At 47.6% G+C, this 18,232-nt stretch overlaps 1 protein-coding gene across 4 annotated transcripts in view; it reads right to left on the reverse strand.

The window, feature by feature from the left end:
• Positions 1-855: 855 nt before the first annotated feature.
• Positions 856-18,232, reverse strand: part of LOC119302326 (protein FLX-like 3) — a 19,129-nt gene continuing 1,752 nt past the window's right edge. Inside the window, exons 4-6 of one of the 4 annotated variants that reach the window (XM_037579365.1) lie at positions 8,320-8,399; positions 8,113-8,235; positions 856-2,841 (exon numbers count right to left, since the gene is read on the reverse strand). In XM_037579365.1, coding sequence (XP_037435262.1) covers positions 8,155-8,235; positions 8,320-8,399 — 161 coding nt within the window. In that variant the 3' untranslated portion in view covers positions 856-2,841; positions 8,113-8,154. Of the gene's footprint in view, positions 2,842-7,914; positions 8,236-8,319; positions 8,441-18,232 lie in introns of those variants that run through there. The other 3 variants (XR_005147466.1, XM_037579366.1, XM_037579367.1) reach the window with 3 other exon arrangements.

The following is an 18,232-nucleotide window of genomic DNA, read 5'->3' on the forward strand; positions in this document are numbered from 1 at the left end:
TTCCTCTCTCTATCTCAATTCTAAACAGTTTCATTAGACAAAGAAAGAAGAAGAATAGGAACGTGCGGAAAACTAATTAGATGGGCCGAGAGCATATACAGGAAGGTCATACGTTGGCACTTGCAGTCCACTCGTGAAGGAAATTTAATGCGAAGATGAAACAAAAAGTTGAATGTAATGTACTAAATACCAATGATGTGACTGTTTTACACATGGGACCTACTTGATGATGTGGATGGGCTGCATGATGAGAGGACCTACTTGATGATGTGGATGGGTTGCATGATGAGAGGACCTACTTGATGATGTGGATGGGCTGCATGATGAGAGAATAGGGAGAAATGGGGAGCAACTTCTTAAGAATGATAGATACCAACGTTAACACTTTTTGCAAGGAAAATACCATTGTTATCTACGTATGTTAATGCCGGTGAGCAAATCTATGACCCTTCAATTTCCACAAAGCATAACGCCACACAATTTCTTTCAACTGTGCTAAATTTTTGCTAAATGCCAATTAGTGGGCTACCTAGTGCGTCTATAAATCTTTGTGGAATGCATTTGTTATCCCATGCCGCAATACCGGTGGAATGGGACTTTGATCCACGTCAACTTTCATGTTGACTCCGGTATACAGGCAGTTGTCCCTTGCTCGTAAGACTACCCAGAGTGGGGGGTAACTTAGACTTAACATATGGGTGGTCTAATATAGCAAAAGTTGTGCCGCAATTGTTGAGTAGACTTGAGGATGCTGAGGATGGATTCAGTCCAGGGCAGTGAATATACAGACCTGATAGTGGTATGCCTCCTAAAGCCAAACATCGGAAGCATAACGTTTCAACGAGGTACGGCATGGAGCACAAGGGCATCCGTTTTTTCACCAGGAGTTCAAGACCAGGGTTTCTATTCATCAGACAACATTCTAAGCTGTAATTCAGCCATGATACCATAACTTCTCTCATCATGCATAGATAGGCGGTGGAGAAAAGCTGCCAAAAAGATCGATTACATGCTTCCTCCGCTTGTCAACAACCTTCCTGGGCATCAAAATATGCTCCCAATGTGCACAACGGGTGACTTGCAGGATCTTCATTTTCAGCAAAACTCTTGAGCGGCAAAATCATGCTCGTAATTTCAAACATATGTAGTTCACTACTCTATGCGTAGGGTCCTAAAGTGTTGCACTGCCTTACCATTGAGTCCAACATTCAGATGGGCTTGTCAGTGACTTGTTTGTGTCGGTAGGTCCTGACAGGTTGGCACTGCCTTACCAACAACATGATCATCAAAACAGCATAACGTGAGTCCTTGGGGGATTCTGAAATGAGAGAAGTGCATATGACACCCCCCAACTCTAGGCCTAGTCTAATATACACCCCCAACTTCAATACCGTCTAATATACACTCCCCAACTCTCAAAACTGGCCACAATTCAACTCTCCCTTTCCTGTTGACCGGTTTTGACCCAGTTTAACCGTTTTTGACTGAGTGAACAGTAAAAATAAAATTTTAAAAACCATAAAAAAATTTTTTGAAAAATTTCAAAAATGTTCAAAGTTTTTTTCACCACGTGAACAGTAAATTTAAAAAAAATCACCTTTTCAGCATGTTTGGACACCTGAGTAAATTCGAGATGTCCGTAAATTCGATTTTTTTTTCAAAATTTCAGCTTGGTGAACAGTAAAATCGTTTTTTTTTTAAAACCCTTTTTTGCATGGATGGTGTTTGAGCGCGTGGTGATTTTTTTTTGGATTTTTTTCCCGAATACTGTTCACCATGCTGAAAATTTTGAATATTTTTCGAATTTACGAACATCTCAAATTTACTCAGGTATCCAAACATGCTGAAAAGGTGAATTTTTTTTTGAATTTACTGTTCACACGGTGCAAAAACTTGGAACTTTTTGAATTTTGTCCAAAAAAAAATTTGTTTTAAATTTTTTTTTATTTTTTACTGTTCACTCAATCAAAACCAGTCAACAGGGAGGGAGAGTTGAATTCTAGCCGGTTTTGAGAGTTGGGGGGTGTATTTTAGACGGTATTGGAGTTGAGGGGTGTATATTAGACTAGGGCTAGAGTTGAGGGGTGTAATATGCACCTCTCTTCTGAAATCGTGTCTTCATTGCCTCCAGCGCATGTAGGGAGCAACTTATTTTATTCCTGACATCTTAAGCATCAGACAGCTATGCTGACTTGCGCTTCACTGCTGGACAAACTGGTGACTACATCCAAATGCAGCAACTGGAAGCATCATGGCCAGGCACAGTTCGCTTCACTGCTGGACAAACTGGTGACTACATCCAAATGCAGCAACTGGAAGCATCATGGCCAGGCACAGTTCAATCCACCAACAGGGGCTTCACTGCTATACAATTTGTAGCAGAATCTCTTTTCAACTTCCCTATGGAGAAAGGAAATTATCACGACAGTGACACAGAACAGGGGCTTCCAGACAACCAGAAACTTCTATGGCACAAGTTCACTCTTCCCCCAAAACCACAACAAAACTTAATGCCTGCAAATGAACCCAATCGCCCACACGCCCACATTCAAGACCTTCCAAGTGTTGCTAGGGCACTCTTGACTGATTTAACCATTTCCCATATCTCCAACTGGTATGATAATCCATCTTGATCTCTTTTCAGGGATGTCTAGAAAATATGATGTTTTAGAAGAGCGCATCTCTAGATGTATCAGTTAACTGGCATAGAACCTTCAGCGTCAGAAAGGCAACAGTTATCCCCGTTACCATATTTATTACTGTTTTCTGGCAGTGACGGCTCCTTCACATGAACAAATACATCTTCTGTCATCAGAGAAAAGGACCAACTGAGGATTCAACCTGTAAGGTAAACAACAGCAGTGTTAGACATTTGGTCCCAAACAGAATATCATCTGAAGAGTTGTACATAACAGTAAAAATAATAATTAATAAATAACACAAAATGCACAAAACAGTGAACAGAAACACAAGAACATGAATAGGAGAAAAACAGTACACTCCATGGCAATTTCAAGCTAGAATCAGTTTGTAAGGAGGGCTATATGAGGTGCCGTGGGTTTTTAAGGCAAGCAATGAGTATTTTCTCTACCGCTCCCTGTTTACTTCCTGTCACGGTGCCAACCTCCCGTCACCAATGGTTATAATCTACAATGCCAAACCCTGACTCATAACAGATAAAGTTGTTGAAGATCATAGCCTACAATCTGTACCCTCTTGCAAATCGTACATGTGCCCCACAAGTGCAACTGTGGGTGGTATTACAGGAAAAGTTAATACCATTCTCAAGATATGTCTGCATTCCTTCTTATGGTTCATGGAAGTAAAATATAAGGCGAAATTCTCAAACCACAAAGCAAAATAACATTTGCCTAGAGATATGGGAATTTTTTTTCCTTCTGTAGCTCATCAACTAATCTCCCCGCATCTGACATGGAAACAAACGATAACAGTGTGTCTCTAAAACCAATGGGGTGACATTGAACAGAAATAAACCATGAACCTTTAATTGTTTCCTACTGCACTCCTGAAGCAGTAAGCCAGTAACACTTGTTGCTCAATAAAACCCCATGGTTTGCAATATATGGTCTGTACAGTTAAATTGTTCTCGGTTTCTCTCAGAGAGATCCAGCCACATCTCATCCACCAAAGAAGTGCCAACTTCTAAGAAGTCCAAGAACCTCAAGATCAAGATGCATGTGTGTGTATAATCCAGGAGGGGGGTCTAGAATCCTTGACCATGCATGGTCTTATCAGATCCTGCTGGACTGTAGAATGGCAGAAGATGTCTTGAATACAATTCAGATCAGATTGTGACTTCAATTATCCAAATAAGCATGCCTTGTAACAATATTTAAGAAACTACTATTAGTTCGCAGCAGCCAAAATGCTAATAATATGTCCTAAGTCCATAACATGTTAAAGCCACATTCAGATAAGGTTACTGTGGCAATTAATCACCATATCCAGGACTGTCCACCAGAAATTAAATAATGCTCAAGCAGTGTTCATAAAATTGCTAGGCGCTAGATGCAAGGCCAGACCGTCAGGCAGTGGTCGAGCCGATTTTGTCAGAGGTTGAGCTGTGGAAGACGACAATGCAAAGCTGCTTCGCAGTCTCCTGCTTCATATTATGCCTCCTGATGTAGGGGGTGTGTAGTAAAAGGGAGGGCATGTCTTCTCCCTCTTCTTTTTTTGTAGATTAGAGTAGGCTTATCTTTCTAGCTTCAGTTTTAGCCTTCGTTTTTGCTTTGGTTGTTGTACTTTGTGCCTTACCAGCATGCTTCTTCTAGATTCTAATATACAATGATGACACACATTTAGATGTGTGATTCACAGTAAAAGAGATTGCCTAGTCGCCCTACGCACCACCTAGGCAAGGGGGATGGAGAGGAGACAAAGAGCAAGGAGGGCCTGGGAGGGAGACAAGGAAAGGGAAGGGGAAGTTGAAGGCATCAAACTCAACAGCGACAAGGAGGCTCACCCTCAAGGTCTTCTTGCTTTCCTAGGGTTGCTTCCTCTTTAAATGGTTCAACTCAACCAGGACACTCAGGTGGTCAAAACATCACAATGAGCCTATACCGCCCATCAGACCATCTTCCACACCACTATTTAGCTCAAACTCTTCCCGTGACCTTGTCTTCCTCTAGCCACAGATGTGTCGTGGCCCTTACCTCTGAGCTCCAATGAGGCCTCTACTACACCTCAACACATGTCCATACACGACTGTGCCTACCTCACACAGAACTTGGCTAACTTTTAGAAACACTAGACTCACTATATTACTAACCAGGCTTCTCCAACACATGGCAATACTAACAAGACCCTATAGTAAAACTAATTGGGTTCCCCAGGGCTTATTGAATATCCAAATATAAAAGATAGAAAATTAACATGCTACTAGGTTAATGAAGGTGCACTGTCAAGAATGAATGTTTAATTTAAAATAATATATACAGAGACGCGGCGTAACTTCTGCCGTGGATGAAGAAACTACTTGCCTCATGTTTGGTAAGCCATCACCAGATTGCTTCGGTCATTTGGAAAGCTTCAGAATGATCTCCGCTGTTTGACCCATCCAAGAATGATCTCGACAAGCTAGCAAAGCAGTCATCTCCCACAGAACACAAGATATGGGCTGATGGACTTAAAAATGGTAAAAGGGTAAATCCTTATAAATCCATATAGTCCAAGTGCCAATAAACTTCCCAACCAACTTCTGTTCAAGAGTCAAGTCTGCAATCTGCTTTAAGCGTTCTATGGCATCAAAGATCAAACTACCATCCATCTGATGTCACGAAGAAATAGAGGAATGCTTTCCCCTTCTCACAAACTGGGAAAGGTTTCCAGCACTAAGAGCTCATTCAGTTCACGCACCATACTCTCCAGCCAACTTCAGTAAACAAGTTGACCCACCCCAGATTGATCTCCATAGCGGACTCGCTAAAAAGCGCTCTTGTGAGCACGAGCTCACATGCACCCTTTGTTACAGTAAAATCCAGAAAAAATCATAAAAAAGAAATGATTTTTACAACAAACATTGATGCCTATTCACATGCGTGCAAATTTTTGTGATGGAATGACATTGATGGTCTGGGCAAAAAAACAAAATTGATGCTCCAAAATGCTTTCAAAAACAGTCTTTTTAGAGCATTGATTTTTTTTTTGTTTCCCAGACCTCCACGAATGGCATTCCATCACGAAAATTTGTAAGCATGTGAAAAAATACATCAATGTTTTTTAAATTGTTTAATATTTTTTCGGATTTTACTGTAGCGAAGGATGCGTGTGAGCTCTATGTGTCTGAGCACCCAAAATTACACTCTATACTTGGGATGATTAAGTCTAGCCTGTTGGGGCTAAATAGACCTAATCAGATTACCAGCTTATCTCCTACTCAAATCTGCACTGTGTTTCAAGCATCACATGGAAGAACACGTCAAACTTCTGTCTGCTGCTTTGACACAAAACTCGGGAGTGCTTTCCCCTTATCACGATCTGAGCAACATTTACCGTACAAGGAGCTCAGACACAACTCTTAAGCAAACACCCATTCAAAACCAACACTGCTTTTGAGCATTAAAGTGAAGAATGCATCAAGGTTCCACATGCAAGAACACTGTTATGGACAGCCTCTTGTATCAGAGCCAATGACCGGGAGTTTCACTCCAAGGAGAATCCTCCATGTTAAAATCTGGTAGGAGTTTCACAGACAATGTGCTTCTTCAAATCTTTGGTTCTCTTGGGAGTAGTGTAACCATTGAAATATGTTCCAGGGAGATCGAGGGCTGTGGCCTACATCAAATATGGTTCAGACCATATGCCACACAAGCTTTCAGGAGGTTGCCAGGCCGATGCATCTACAACTGCTTCTCCCAATTGGTATCAAGAAGGTAATCTTTATCTTCTACAACAAGTGCTTTCCTTAGTCAAAAAAACACTGTAGTGTGGTCACTAGTCAGAAAAAACACGGCGGTCCTTTCATGTTCTCCACCTGAGCAAAATCTTTCAAATCTAAGAGCTCATAAAGTTCAGGCACGGTACTCTGAATTACATCCATGATCCACTAGATCAGTCCAATTGTACTAAACTGAACTGCTGATGTCTGGAAGCTGGAGATACCAGTGGGTCTAATACAGAACATGACCAACTTAACAGCTAACACATCAGCCACATAGAGAGCTAACCATGTGGGTAATTGGCAAACAATAGTAATCACGTCCCAGCCTCACTCATACAGCATCAATCCAGGAAAAAAATGGGAGAAGTGGCATGTTGATGCACACGCTACTGGTCTAATTTCACAGAGCAAGAGAGGCCATGTTACACCATCATCAGTGCAGATCCAATATTAGTCCTGTGACTAATGGTAGTCAGAACTTGCTTAAAAGAGCTCCTAGATCAACCTCTTCATGTGCAAGAATTGCCGATGCTAACTTCTAATATCTAACAACTGATAACTGATAAGTCTGTGAATAGCCTCATTCTTCTCTAATATTTTGCAAGAGAACAGAGCCACCTAAGGCTTCATGCACCAGACAGACAATCCAAATATGCTAGAAAGTAACCAGCCTAATACCGCAAAAGCTTAACTAGAACTTACACAAAGGGCCAGAGCAAGAATTTTCTAATCGAGCTCGCACAAGGTCTGGAAGTTTGAATTCCTCATAACGATCAAAATAAGCATCAAGACAAATACAAACTAAAAAACTGATGATGTAAACCAATTCAGATGAGACAGCTTATGCTGTTGAATAACCGTGGAGTTTAACGGCATAACTTACTACCCATAAGAAACGCAATCATTGTCCTAGATAATATATAGACTTTTTTTTGGCGGGGAAGATAATATATAGACTTGTCCACACTGTTATGGTTTATAGAGATTTAAGGAGGTAAAGTTAGTTCTCTTACAACAAATATCACTTACTGATCCCTATCTGCTGATAACAGCATTGGATCCACTACACATTCAAATATGCAGCAGTTGACATGAATCTAGCCAAACATATAATCACTACTTCAGACTTCCATTTTTACAGAAAATCTGCAGCAAACGCCTGAATAATTTGCTAGTTATAAACATTAAAACCACCTTTGCATTAAGTGACTAACATCACCAACATGGTTTAACATGAGAGAAACCTACACTTGGTTATCACCAAGAGTGAACTTGACACACATGTACTACATGCACTATCTGTATCATCTCACATCAAGCTCATTAATTCATTGTGTAACCGCGTGATGGAAGTTTTTTCTGTAAAAACATACATTCAAAGTTTAGCAGTTAGACCCCCACTGCTTCACATTAAATTCAGAACACTTGCTCTATATGTGACACGACAAAGTCACTCTGATTTTCCAAAGTCGAAGCCACGTTAAAATGATTGCTAGTCTAGTCATAGATCCATCTAACAAGGAAACCTGGATATCCTAGTACCATGCATAAATCTGGAGCCAATATGTAAATAGTAACAGGATACTGTCAGGACAAATATTATCAACTAACACAGAAAGTATAATTATTCAAAGCATAAAGAAGTCTGGAGTCTTAACACAAACAAGTAGGTAGATAAGATACTCTAAACCATGTTATATGATAATTAACACCTAGAGGTGATTCTTTCTCCCCGGAATGTAGCAGCTGGGGTCTTAGCGGTACTGGAAACGGTTCTTCTCAAATGTGCCCCACGAAGATTCAGGAGGGTGCGAAGGACCTTTCTCAGAAACTCCCTGATAACAACACAGTACATTTTGAATAATATAGAAAACAAAGAATGAAACTGTCTAAGATTATACTGTTTTAAAAGATCATACCGCATGTATATTGTATTTATCTCCATATTGAGTAGGGAAGGTCGCTTCAGGACTGCCCAGCTTCATCCCATGTGCTCCACCTTAGAGAGCAGATAGACATAGTACCATGAGAGCGAATTTTCTTTGTTCCATGAAATATAAAGTGTTAACAGTGTTAGACCTTTCAGCCTGAGCATTGATAGATGTGGATGACACTAGGAGAGTTGGGACAATTTTCGTTGGTTTATTTCTCACACAATGCCATACCAACCCGAGGGGTTGGGGATACATATTTATAGGCTGCTAGCCAGCCAAGGCATATGCTAAGATGCTGCCAAGATGCCAGTCTAAGATGCTAGTCTAAGATGCTAGTCTAAGATGCTAGTCTAAGATGCTAACTGACAGTCCTTGATGGTCAAGAACAGAACTCTATCCTAACAGCCAGTCCTTGATGGTCCAGGACTTTATCCTCCTAACTGCCACAAGGACCATGTGCTGCAGCCCCACAAGGACCCTAGTACACAGACTTATCCATCATTCTCCCCCTAAGTCTTGTACGTCGTCTTGTGGGAGAGTTGAATCATCCCAATCCTGGAGCAAAGTTCGAGGAACTTGACCCTCCCAAGGGGCTTGGTGAGCAGGTCTGCGAGCTGATCCTTGGTGTTGATGTAGCTCGCCTCGATGCTCCCTTCTTCCACACAGCTGCGGATGAAGTGATACCTCAGTCGGATGTGCTTGCTCCGTTCGTGGAACACGGGGTTCTTTGCCAGGGCCAGGGCGGACTTGCTGTCCACCAGGAGCTGCACCGTTTTGGTGTCTTGAACGAGAAGATCACCAAGCAGTCGAGCAAGCCAGAGCGCCTGAGTGCAGGCGGTGGAGGCCGCTATGTACTCAGCCTCACAGCTGGACAGGGCCACCACCTGCTGCTTGACTGATTGCCAGCTCACGAGACACTTGCCGAGGAAGAGGAGGATCCCGCTCGTGCTCTTGCTGGTGTCGATGTCGCCGGCGTGGTCGCTGTCGCTGTACCCGACGAAGTGTGCCGCCCCAGGACACCTAGGGTAGTGGAGGCCGTGGTCGAGGGTCCCTGCTATGTAGCGGACGATCCTCTTCACTGCCTGCTGGTGTTCCGACGTTGGTCGCTCCATGAACCGACTGACATAGCCGACGGAGAATGCCAAGTCCGGCCGTGTGTGAGTGAGATAGCGAAGGCTCCCCACAAGGCGTCGGTACTGCGTAGCATCCACTTCCTCCGTCGTGCTGTCGCGGCTTAGTTTCAGCCTCTCCTCCATCGGAGTGAGAGGAGTGAGAGCTGGATGGCAGTCGGTGAGCCCAGCTAGCTCAACGATGCGCTTGGCGTAGGCGGACTGTCGAAGCGCGATCCCGGAGTGGTCCTGGTGCACCTCAATCCCTAGATAGAAGGAGAGGAGCCCCAGGTCACTCATCTGGAACGTGGCCTTCATGTCTTCCTTGAACGCCGCCACCTCAGCATCTTTGGTGCCGGTGATCACCAGGTCGTCAACGTAGACGCCCACCAGCAGGGCATTTCCTCCACTCCCCCGTCGGTAGACGGCAGCCTCATGCGGGCTCTGCTCAAAACCCATCTTCTTCAGCATGGAGTCCAGCTTGGCGTTCCACGCCCTGGGTGCCTGCCGCAGGCCATAGAGAGCCTTGCGCAGGCGAAGCACCTTGCCCTCCTGGCCGGGAATCGTAAACCCCGGTGGCTGATGCACGTAGACTTCCTCCTTCAAGTCGCCGTTGAGGAATGCCGACTTAACGTCCATGTGGTGGACACGCCAGCCCTCCTGGGCAGCCAGCGCAAGGAGAAGTCGCACGGACTCCATCCGTGCCACGGGAGCGAAAGCGTCGTCGAAGTCGACTCCTTCCTGCTGCAAGAAGCCTCGGGCCACCAAGCGAGCCTTGTGCTTGATGATGGCGCCGGCTCCATCCCTCTTCAGCTTGAACACCCACTTAAGGGTGATTGCGCGGTGACCTCGAGGGAGATCAGCGAGCTCCCAGGTGCGGTTTTGCTCGACCGCATCCATCTCCAACTTCATCGCGGCGCGCCATGCCGCGTCTCTCTCGGCCTCTGCAAAGGACCGTGGTTCGCCGTCTTCACACACGAGCTGTAGCTGCGCCTCCAGGTCACGTGGCACCAGTCCTGGCACCGGCTGGTCGCCGAGCACATTATCCATCGTACGGTACCGCAGCGGTTCGTCGTCATACCACGCGTCGACACGCTCCTCGTCATGAGTGAGCGGGGAAGCGAACTTCATCGGGTTGTGCTCTGCGTGAGCTGGTGCTGATGAAGACGAGCCCGGAGTGGCGACCGCTGGGACTGGAGTATGCGGCGTCGCCGGTTGTGGTGTCGTCGGTGTAGCAGGCGCCGGAGTCGATGTAGTTGGGGCCGGAGTAGACGTGCCCGGTGAAGAGGAGCTGTTTGCTCCCCCAGCTTCCTTGAAGTGGGCGTACTCGACAATGAAGTCGTCATACGTCGGCGTCGAGCCGTCGTCCACCGCCTTGTCCCATTGCCACCCTCGCCCTTCGTTGAACACGACGTCTCGCGCTGTGCGCACACGTTGTGTCTTTGGGTCGAGGATGCGGTAGGCCTTTGAGCCCTCCGCGTAGCCGATGAAGACTCCCGGAGTGCTCCTGTCGTCGAGCTTGCCGATGTGGCCGAGCTCCTTGGCGAACGCAAGGCAGCCAAAGACCCGCAAATGAGAGACCGCCGGCTTCCGCCCATGCCAGGCCTCGTACGGAGTTCTGCCGTCGAGTGCCTTAGTAGGAGAGCGGTTGAGGATGTAGACGGCCGTTAGCACCGCCTCTCCCCAGAAGACAGCCGGCATCCCTCTCTGCTTGAGGAGAGCCCGAGTCATCCCCACAACCGTCTGGTTGCGCCGCTCGACGACGCCGTTTTGCTGCGGGCTGTACGGCGCGGAGTAGTGGCGCTGGATGCCCTCATCGGCGCAGTACGACGCGAATTCAGCCGCCGTGAACTCGCCGCCGTTGTCAGTGCGCAACACGCGCAATTTGCGGCCGCTCTTCGCCTCCACACCAACCTGCGCGCGCCTGATGGCGTCCGCCGCTTCTCCCTTACTGCCGAGGATCATCACCCACATGTAGCGGGAGAGATCGTCGACGAGCAGCAGGAAGTAGCGTCGACCTCCTGGTGTGGCTGGCGTCACCGGGCCGCACAGGTCTCCGTGCACGAGCTCCAGCTTCTCCTTAGCCCGAAAACTCGCCTGTTGGGGAAAGGGGAGTCGTCTCTGCTTTGTCAGTACGCAGATGTCGCAGAACTGCTCCACATGGTCGAGGCATGGCAGGCCTCGCACCATCTCCTTGGCACTTAGACGCTTCAGGGCCTCAAAGTGAAGGTGCCCAAAGCGCTCATGCCACTGCCACGCCTCGTCGTCTCGACGGACAGCGAGACAGACCGGTTGTGCCACCTGCACATCAAGGACGTAGAGTCGATTTTCACCTCTGGGCACCTTGGCGAGAAGGCGACGCTGCCGATCCCAGATGCGTAGGACCCCATGCTCAATCAGCACGCGTGAGCCGTTCTCATCCAGCTGTCCCAAGCTGATGATGGAATTCCTTAGCGCGGGGATGTAGTAGACACCGGTGAGCAGCCGGTGCTCTCCCATCTTGGTGGTGAAGATGACGGAGCCGACGCCCTTTATCTCCACAGCGGAGGCATCCCCGAACTTGACGGAGCCTCGCGCATCGGAGTCGAGCTCGGCGAAGAATTCCCTTCGACCGGTCATGTGGTGGGTGGCGCCGGTGTCGAGGCACCACCCCGTAGCCTTGTCCTTCCCGGAGCCATCGCCGAGAAGAGCGTGTGCTTTTGGCTCATCGAGGTGGATGAAAGCCTTTGCGACTGGAGTCGCCGAGGGTAGCTCAATGCTTGCATGCGCCATGAACAGAGTCGTCTCCTCCTCCTTCGCCTGTGCGACGTGAGCCTGGCCTTGTCGTGGTTGCCGACACTCATTGGCCCAATGGCCAAACCGGCCACAGTTGTGGCAACTGTTGTCTTGTGTCGGCTTGGGCTTGCCAGCGGCGCCGTCCTTGGCGCCTCCGCGGGCGTCACCTTCGGCACGTCCTTGTGCCCTACCCGGGGGGGCCTCTTCGCGCCTTACGCTGCTTGCCACGCTTGCGGCCGCCCGTCGAGGAGGAAGGCTCCCCCTTCTTCCTGTCACCAAGGCTGGGATCCCACTGCTCCCGAGTTAGGAGCAGCTTCCTGCCGGTGGTGACGGGCCCCGAGGGGGGCTGTGGCTCGTCGGTGTCGACGACCTTGAGTCGACCTATCGCCTCCTCGATCGTCATCGTGGAGAGGTCCAGCAACGACTCGATCGAGCGAGCCATCTGCTTGTACTTCTCGGGAATGCACCGAAAAAGCTTCTCGACAGCTCTCTCCTCGGTGTAGGTGGCATCGCCAAACTTCACCATCTTCTGCAGCAGAGTGTTGAGACGGAGAGCAAAGTCATCAACGTCCTCACCTGGCTTGAAGCCCAGGTTCTCCCACTCCTTACGAAGTGCCTGCAGGGTGGACTTGCGAGCACGGTCGCTGCCGATGCGTGCTGCGGCGATGGCGTCCCAAGCCTCCTTGGCAGTCCGCTTGTTGGAAAGCGAGAACTGCATCTCGGGCGGGACTGCGGCGATGAGGGCGTCCAGTGCCCGTCGATCCTCTAGGTGGCCGACGTTGCTGTCCTGGACTGCCTCCCACATGCGCCGCACCTGGAGCCTGACCTTCATGATCCCGGCCCACTCGACGTAGTTGGTTTTAGTGAGGGTAGGCCACCCAACACTGGAACCAACATCCCTGACCACAGTCCGGACCTCGTAGAGGCCGCGGTCCTGGTCGTTGCAGCCGCCGTCGCGGTGCGCGCCTCCACCTGGAGCGCGGGCGTGCTCGGCTGCCCACTGCGCCGTCCGCTCCTGCGCCACTTTGGCGTGATCTGCGTCGGCGCCGTCGTCCGCAAGCGCGGAGCTGCTGGAGCTGCCGGGGCTGCCGCGGAGTGCCTTGGCATCCGCCGTAGCCTCACGGGCTGCTTCTGCTGCTGCTGCTGCTTCTACCTCCGCCCTGGCTGCTTCTACCTCCGCTCTGGCTGCTGCCAGCTCCGCTGCAGCCAGCCTCGACACTCTTGCTGCCGCAGCAGCCGCTGCTACAGCCGCTCGCTCACGCTCCTCTGCCACGGCGCGCTCGGCCTCTTGCCGGCGCCGCATGCTCGAGGTAGCCGTGTGCTGAGAGCGACCTGCAGACATGGCTCGCTGCAGGGGGGCTGTTGCGTGAAGAGGAGGCTGATGAAGACGAGCTGCTGCTCGACAGTCTGGAGGGAGGAAGGTAACCAGAGGCAGACGGAGCAGTTGCTGCTACCGACTTGGGCTGCTCACAGGAAATGCTCAGGGTGCAGGTTAACGAGGCTCTGATACCACTTGTTAGACCTTTCAGCCTGAGCATTGATAGATGTGGATGACACTAGGAGAGTTGGGACAATTTTCGTTGGTTTATTTCTCACACAATGCCATACCAACCCGAGGGGTTGGGGATACATATTTATAGGCTGCTAGCCAGCCAAGGCATATGCTAAGATGCTGCCAAGATGCCAGTCTAAGATGCTAGTCTAAGATGCTAGTCTAAGATGCTAACTGACAGTCCTTGTTATGCTTATGTTTTGAAGATGATGTATGCTCTCATTGTTGACAAGGAACACTCCTGGTTTTGCTTTGTGGGTGGTATGGTATTAGAATTTTTTATTTTTTATTGGTCCATTATCTTTTACTAGTGAAGGGGAGTATGCCGTCGTAATGGTTCAACCTCCCCTCCCGCGCTCCCCGTACAGTAAAAATTTCAGCCCACGCGTGCATATTAGCACAATACGAGCAAGAAAACCCGTAAAACCATCGCACGCACGACTAGGGGAAAAGGAAACTGCCGCAATCCATGCATAGACGACACACACACACACACACCTCATCGCCACCCAACCCTCGCTACAGATCCCGTCTCTCTCCCGGGAAAAGTTATTGCCGCCCCTACGACCGTAGGTTTTAGGTATCCCACCATCGCATTTGCCCTTTCGCCCCTCTGGTCGCAATCTCTATCACCAGTCAGATACCCACGGTGACCATCATGGCCTGATGCCCTTTCGGAACCCATCTGTTGGCGACGCTGACCCATCTTCTGGTGCTGGATGCGGCGGCCATGGCGAAGGAGAAGAATTCACCGTACACCAACACCACCGACGACCTGCAGGGGACCCATTGACCGCTGTCGTGGCCTTCAGGTCGGCCACGGAGAAGTCCTCGCAAGGCAGCGGGTCCAAGTGGATGCACAGCGCTGCGGCGAGCGCCATCGTGAGCAACATCACTTCAATCATCATGAAGTGAACCAATGGGATCGAGCGGAAGTATGCGGGGAACAAGACACAAGTACTCGTGCTCTCCACTTTATAAGGATGGGTTGATTTTGGCGGTGGACAGTGGTAATGCGGGGAAGCTTCCAGTTTGGAGCTTGTTGGCGATTCTCTAGTAGCCTTGCTGGTTCTGAATCCAAAGTGCACAATGGTCCCAAAGAGTTTGACTCTTTGAATCAGAGGAAAACAAGGCTGGTTGCATGTGGTAATATTTTCTTAACCCATGAGAAAAAGCAAGGATTTCACATACGATGTACGCTTGACCTCTCCATATTGGAGATTTCTACCGCGTTGTTTGTCACTGCAATTTGATTTTTCTTTCTTCCGTAGCAACGCATTGTACTTACATCTATAGAAGAACACTCGTATATTGCTGCAGCCTACAGGTTAAACTATGATGGTGAAAAAAGATTAGCTACATCAAATAAAGAGCTCCTTAACACTCAAACCAAATGGCTGCCCTGGACTATCTTGTTTCTGTCTTACGTGATGTTTTTATTTCCTGTACTAATGGAAACATGACTAAAGTTGTTGAAGGACACCGATGCATGTCTATTTCTGACCTTCATAATATGAACTAATGAATATCCTTTCTTATTGCTACCATGTGTGTTAGGACCATAGTTGTCAGTCTCCTCTCCACCACCGCCACTTCCTTCATTTTCATTTTGCCTTTTGGCTGTTGCACACCGCTGCCAAGGCTACCAATCCGTTGCCTTTCCATGGCAAGTTCCTTTGCTCCTTCGCCTCGTCAATTCGTTACACATCTCTGTATCCTCCAATGGCGGACATGGTGATGAAGAACTGCAGCAATGATGGAAGACCGATGATGGGGGGTTTGCGGAGGTACGAGTCCGACGATGTTCTCTGTATTCATCTATTATTTCTCGACATTTCCCTCAGTTCACACTCTCTGCCTCTCTCCCCACTGGGGTCACCCAGTGGCGTCCGAGATCGCGTCCCGGCCACCGATCCACGTTGACCCCAGAGTAGATCCCAACCTTTGATTTGGGTCGACAACCCTGGGTCGTAGAACACAGCACCGACCCGCGATCCGGAATACTAAGATTAGGACATACATGGTTAGCTGGGTGGAACGTGAGAAGAAAATAAATATGTGTGCGCACACGCAGGGCTATAGTGTATAGCTCTCATGTGGATGTATATGTTTGTTTTGAAGAATCACTACTATAGTGAGCAAGAATGAACCCAGCAAAATAAACACCTGAGGTTAAAATGAAAAGTTTACATGTTGCAATAGGTTAATGGGCTTCCACTTAACCATACAGTTTGATACGAACAAACTTATTTGGTCAGCAAGAAAAAAAATAGTTCTGTCCATGTGGTTATTTCTATTTTTGATTTGGGTATACTTTTTGCTGCTAGATAGCAAAGAAAAACAGACAGTGGAATGAGCTGTTGCTGATGTTGACGCAGAGCTGGGACAACTTTTAGGATCAAAGTGGGAGAAAGAAAGGGAGGTATAGAGCCACTGGATAGATTTGGTGGCTGAATTTCATGGTAAGAAAGAATCAGTGCTTGTTCTGTTCTCATGGTGAAAATCACTTCACTTAATACAATCAGAATGTTATGTCAGATTATATACGGATGACAAACATGAATATAGAATCAGTTCTTATGGTGTTTCCTTGATTTAAGTCAAGGCACTCCATCACCCATGTTGGATGTGTTATGCCCAATTTTGTTATTCAGTATTTGACATGCTTGATACTCCATTTCTTTTGATAGTATGAAGTTACACCGGACAATTATGTATATATATCTCGTGTGGCGAAGTGGAATTTCCATGTTTTTGGAACACTATCTAAATTATTTCTATACACATGAATTTTCACATGCATCGTGTTGCGTTCTGCAAGGAAAGAGACACAAGTGGCATGAGGTGATCTTCGAGTGGAAGCAAGTGTAAGGTGATATTGTTGCAACGGTCATAAGCCACATACAACGCACACATCATGAATTACAATGATATTTTAACTAATGTAACTTCATCTCAGTTTATTATTCCGTGGCCACGCACGGGCACTAAAGTAGTACAAAGTAAACGTTGAGGTAGGAAACTGCGAAAAGATCAGGCTGTAGCCAGATTAAATCTCGTTGATTCATTCGTGAGGCTGATATGTAACATGTTGTCTTCTTAATAGTGTATAGGGGGGCACTTCTCATTATTTTTTTAAAGCATGTAAGCGAGCTACAGGATAACTGATAATATTCTGGTAACAGAAAATAACATGATTTCCATCCATACCAGCAGTAAAGAGAAAACATCCACACATGCATTTTGGACGCATACTGAGTACAAAATTCAGCATGGTTTTAACTCCTTTTAAAATTTGCATACCCAGAAAGACTGGCAAACTCGAGAAGGGCCCAGCATATGAACTGAAGACCCTCCACGTATACTATCTAAAAGCATATATTTTGTGTATGTAGTTATAATGTAAATATCACCTTGTCAGATATAAGAAGACAATTTCTATTAAAAATGAAAATGCGGGAGATCCTGCTCAAAAAAATTACCAATCATAAATCAAGACATTTCAACGCAAAATTCTCTATATATTGGGAGCCATGTCATTGTAGGGTAGTAATCGGTGGGCACAAGAAACTGCCACGTAGGGTTAGACCCTGGACAATGGGATAGGCAGTGGCTTTAATGAGCCTAAGATGGCTACAATTTTCCTAGCCTTGCTCATAGAGTTAGGCCTTTGAATTTAAATATGAGTGTCAGAGTGTGTGCCTAAATTACGAAGTAGTGAAAGTGCGAATTAAGAAAGCATTAAAGTAGAAGACATTAGACAAGGTATATCATATCTCTTGTATTGCAATCTATCCCTAGTTGTAAGAGCATCTCCAACAGCTCACCAAAAAAAAACCCACCCTATAATCACCTATTGGGGCTCCCCAATAACACTTTTCTGGTTATCGGGGATGAACGCTCCAGCAGATCCCCAACAAAACTTCCTCAATAACCAATCTGACATACGGGGCCCACTTGCTAACCGGTAAAGCGACGGTGTGGCTGTGCTCCGGCGGCTATGGCGGCGGTCTGACGATAGTCCAGTGGGCGGCAGTCGACCGGCGACGACAGCGGCTGTCCAGTGGCTGTCCAGCGGCGGGGCGGCTGTTCGGAGATGGTCCGTCAGCAGCGTCGGCAGTCTGCGCCGTGGCAGCTGAGCGGCGGCGGCAGTGGTCCGGTGGCCATTTAGCGGAGCGCTGACATCGCAGTATAGGGGATAATATCGGGAGAGGGCCAACTCGCCCTCCATTTAGGGAAAGATGGGTTGTTTTATTAGTAATCACCAATAATTTATTGGGGAAAGGGAAGCTGTTGGAGCAGAGTTTTTGGCTCAACTCCCCCAATACCAGGAAATTATTGGGGAATGGGGAGCTGTTGGAGATGCTCTAAGCAGGCAATCTACCAAGGCAAGGAAGAAAACAGGATGGCCTTTTGCCCTCCCCCCGTCTCATGTGCAACAGTAGCACACTAGCGGCATCTC

This window comes from Triticum dicoccoides, chromosome 5A (genome assembly GCF_002162155.2).
Source record: "Triticum dicoccoides isolate Atlit2015 ecotype Zavitan chromosome 5A, WEW_v2.0, whole genome shotgun sequence".
In the NCBI taxonomy this organism is placed as follows: Eukaryota; Viridiplantae; Streptophyta; class Magnoliopsida; order Poales; family Poaceae; genus Triticum; species Triticum dicoccoides.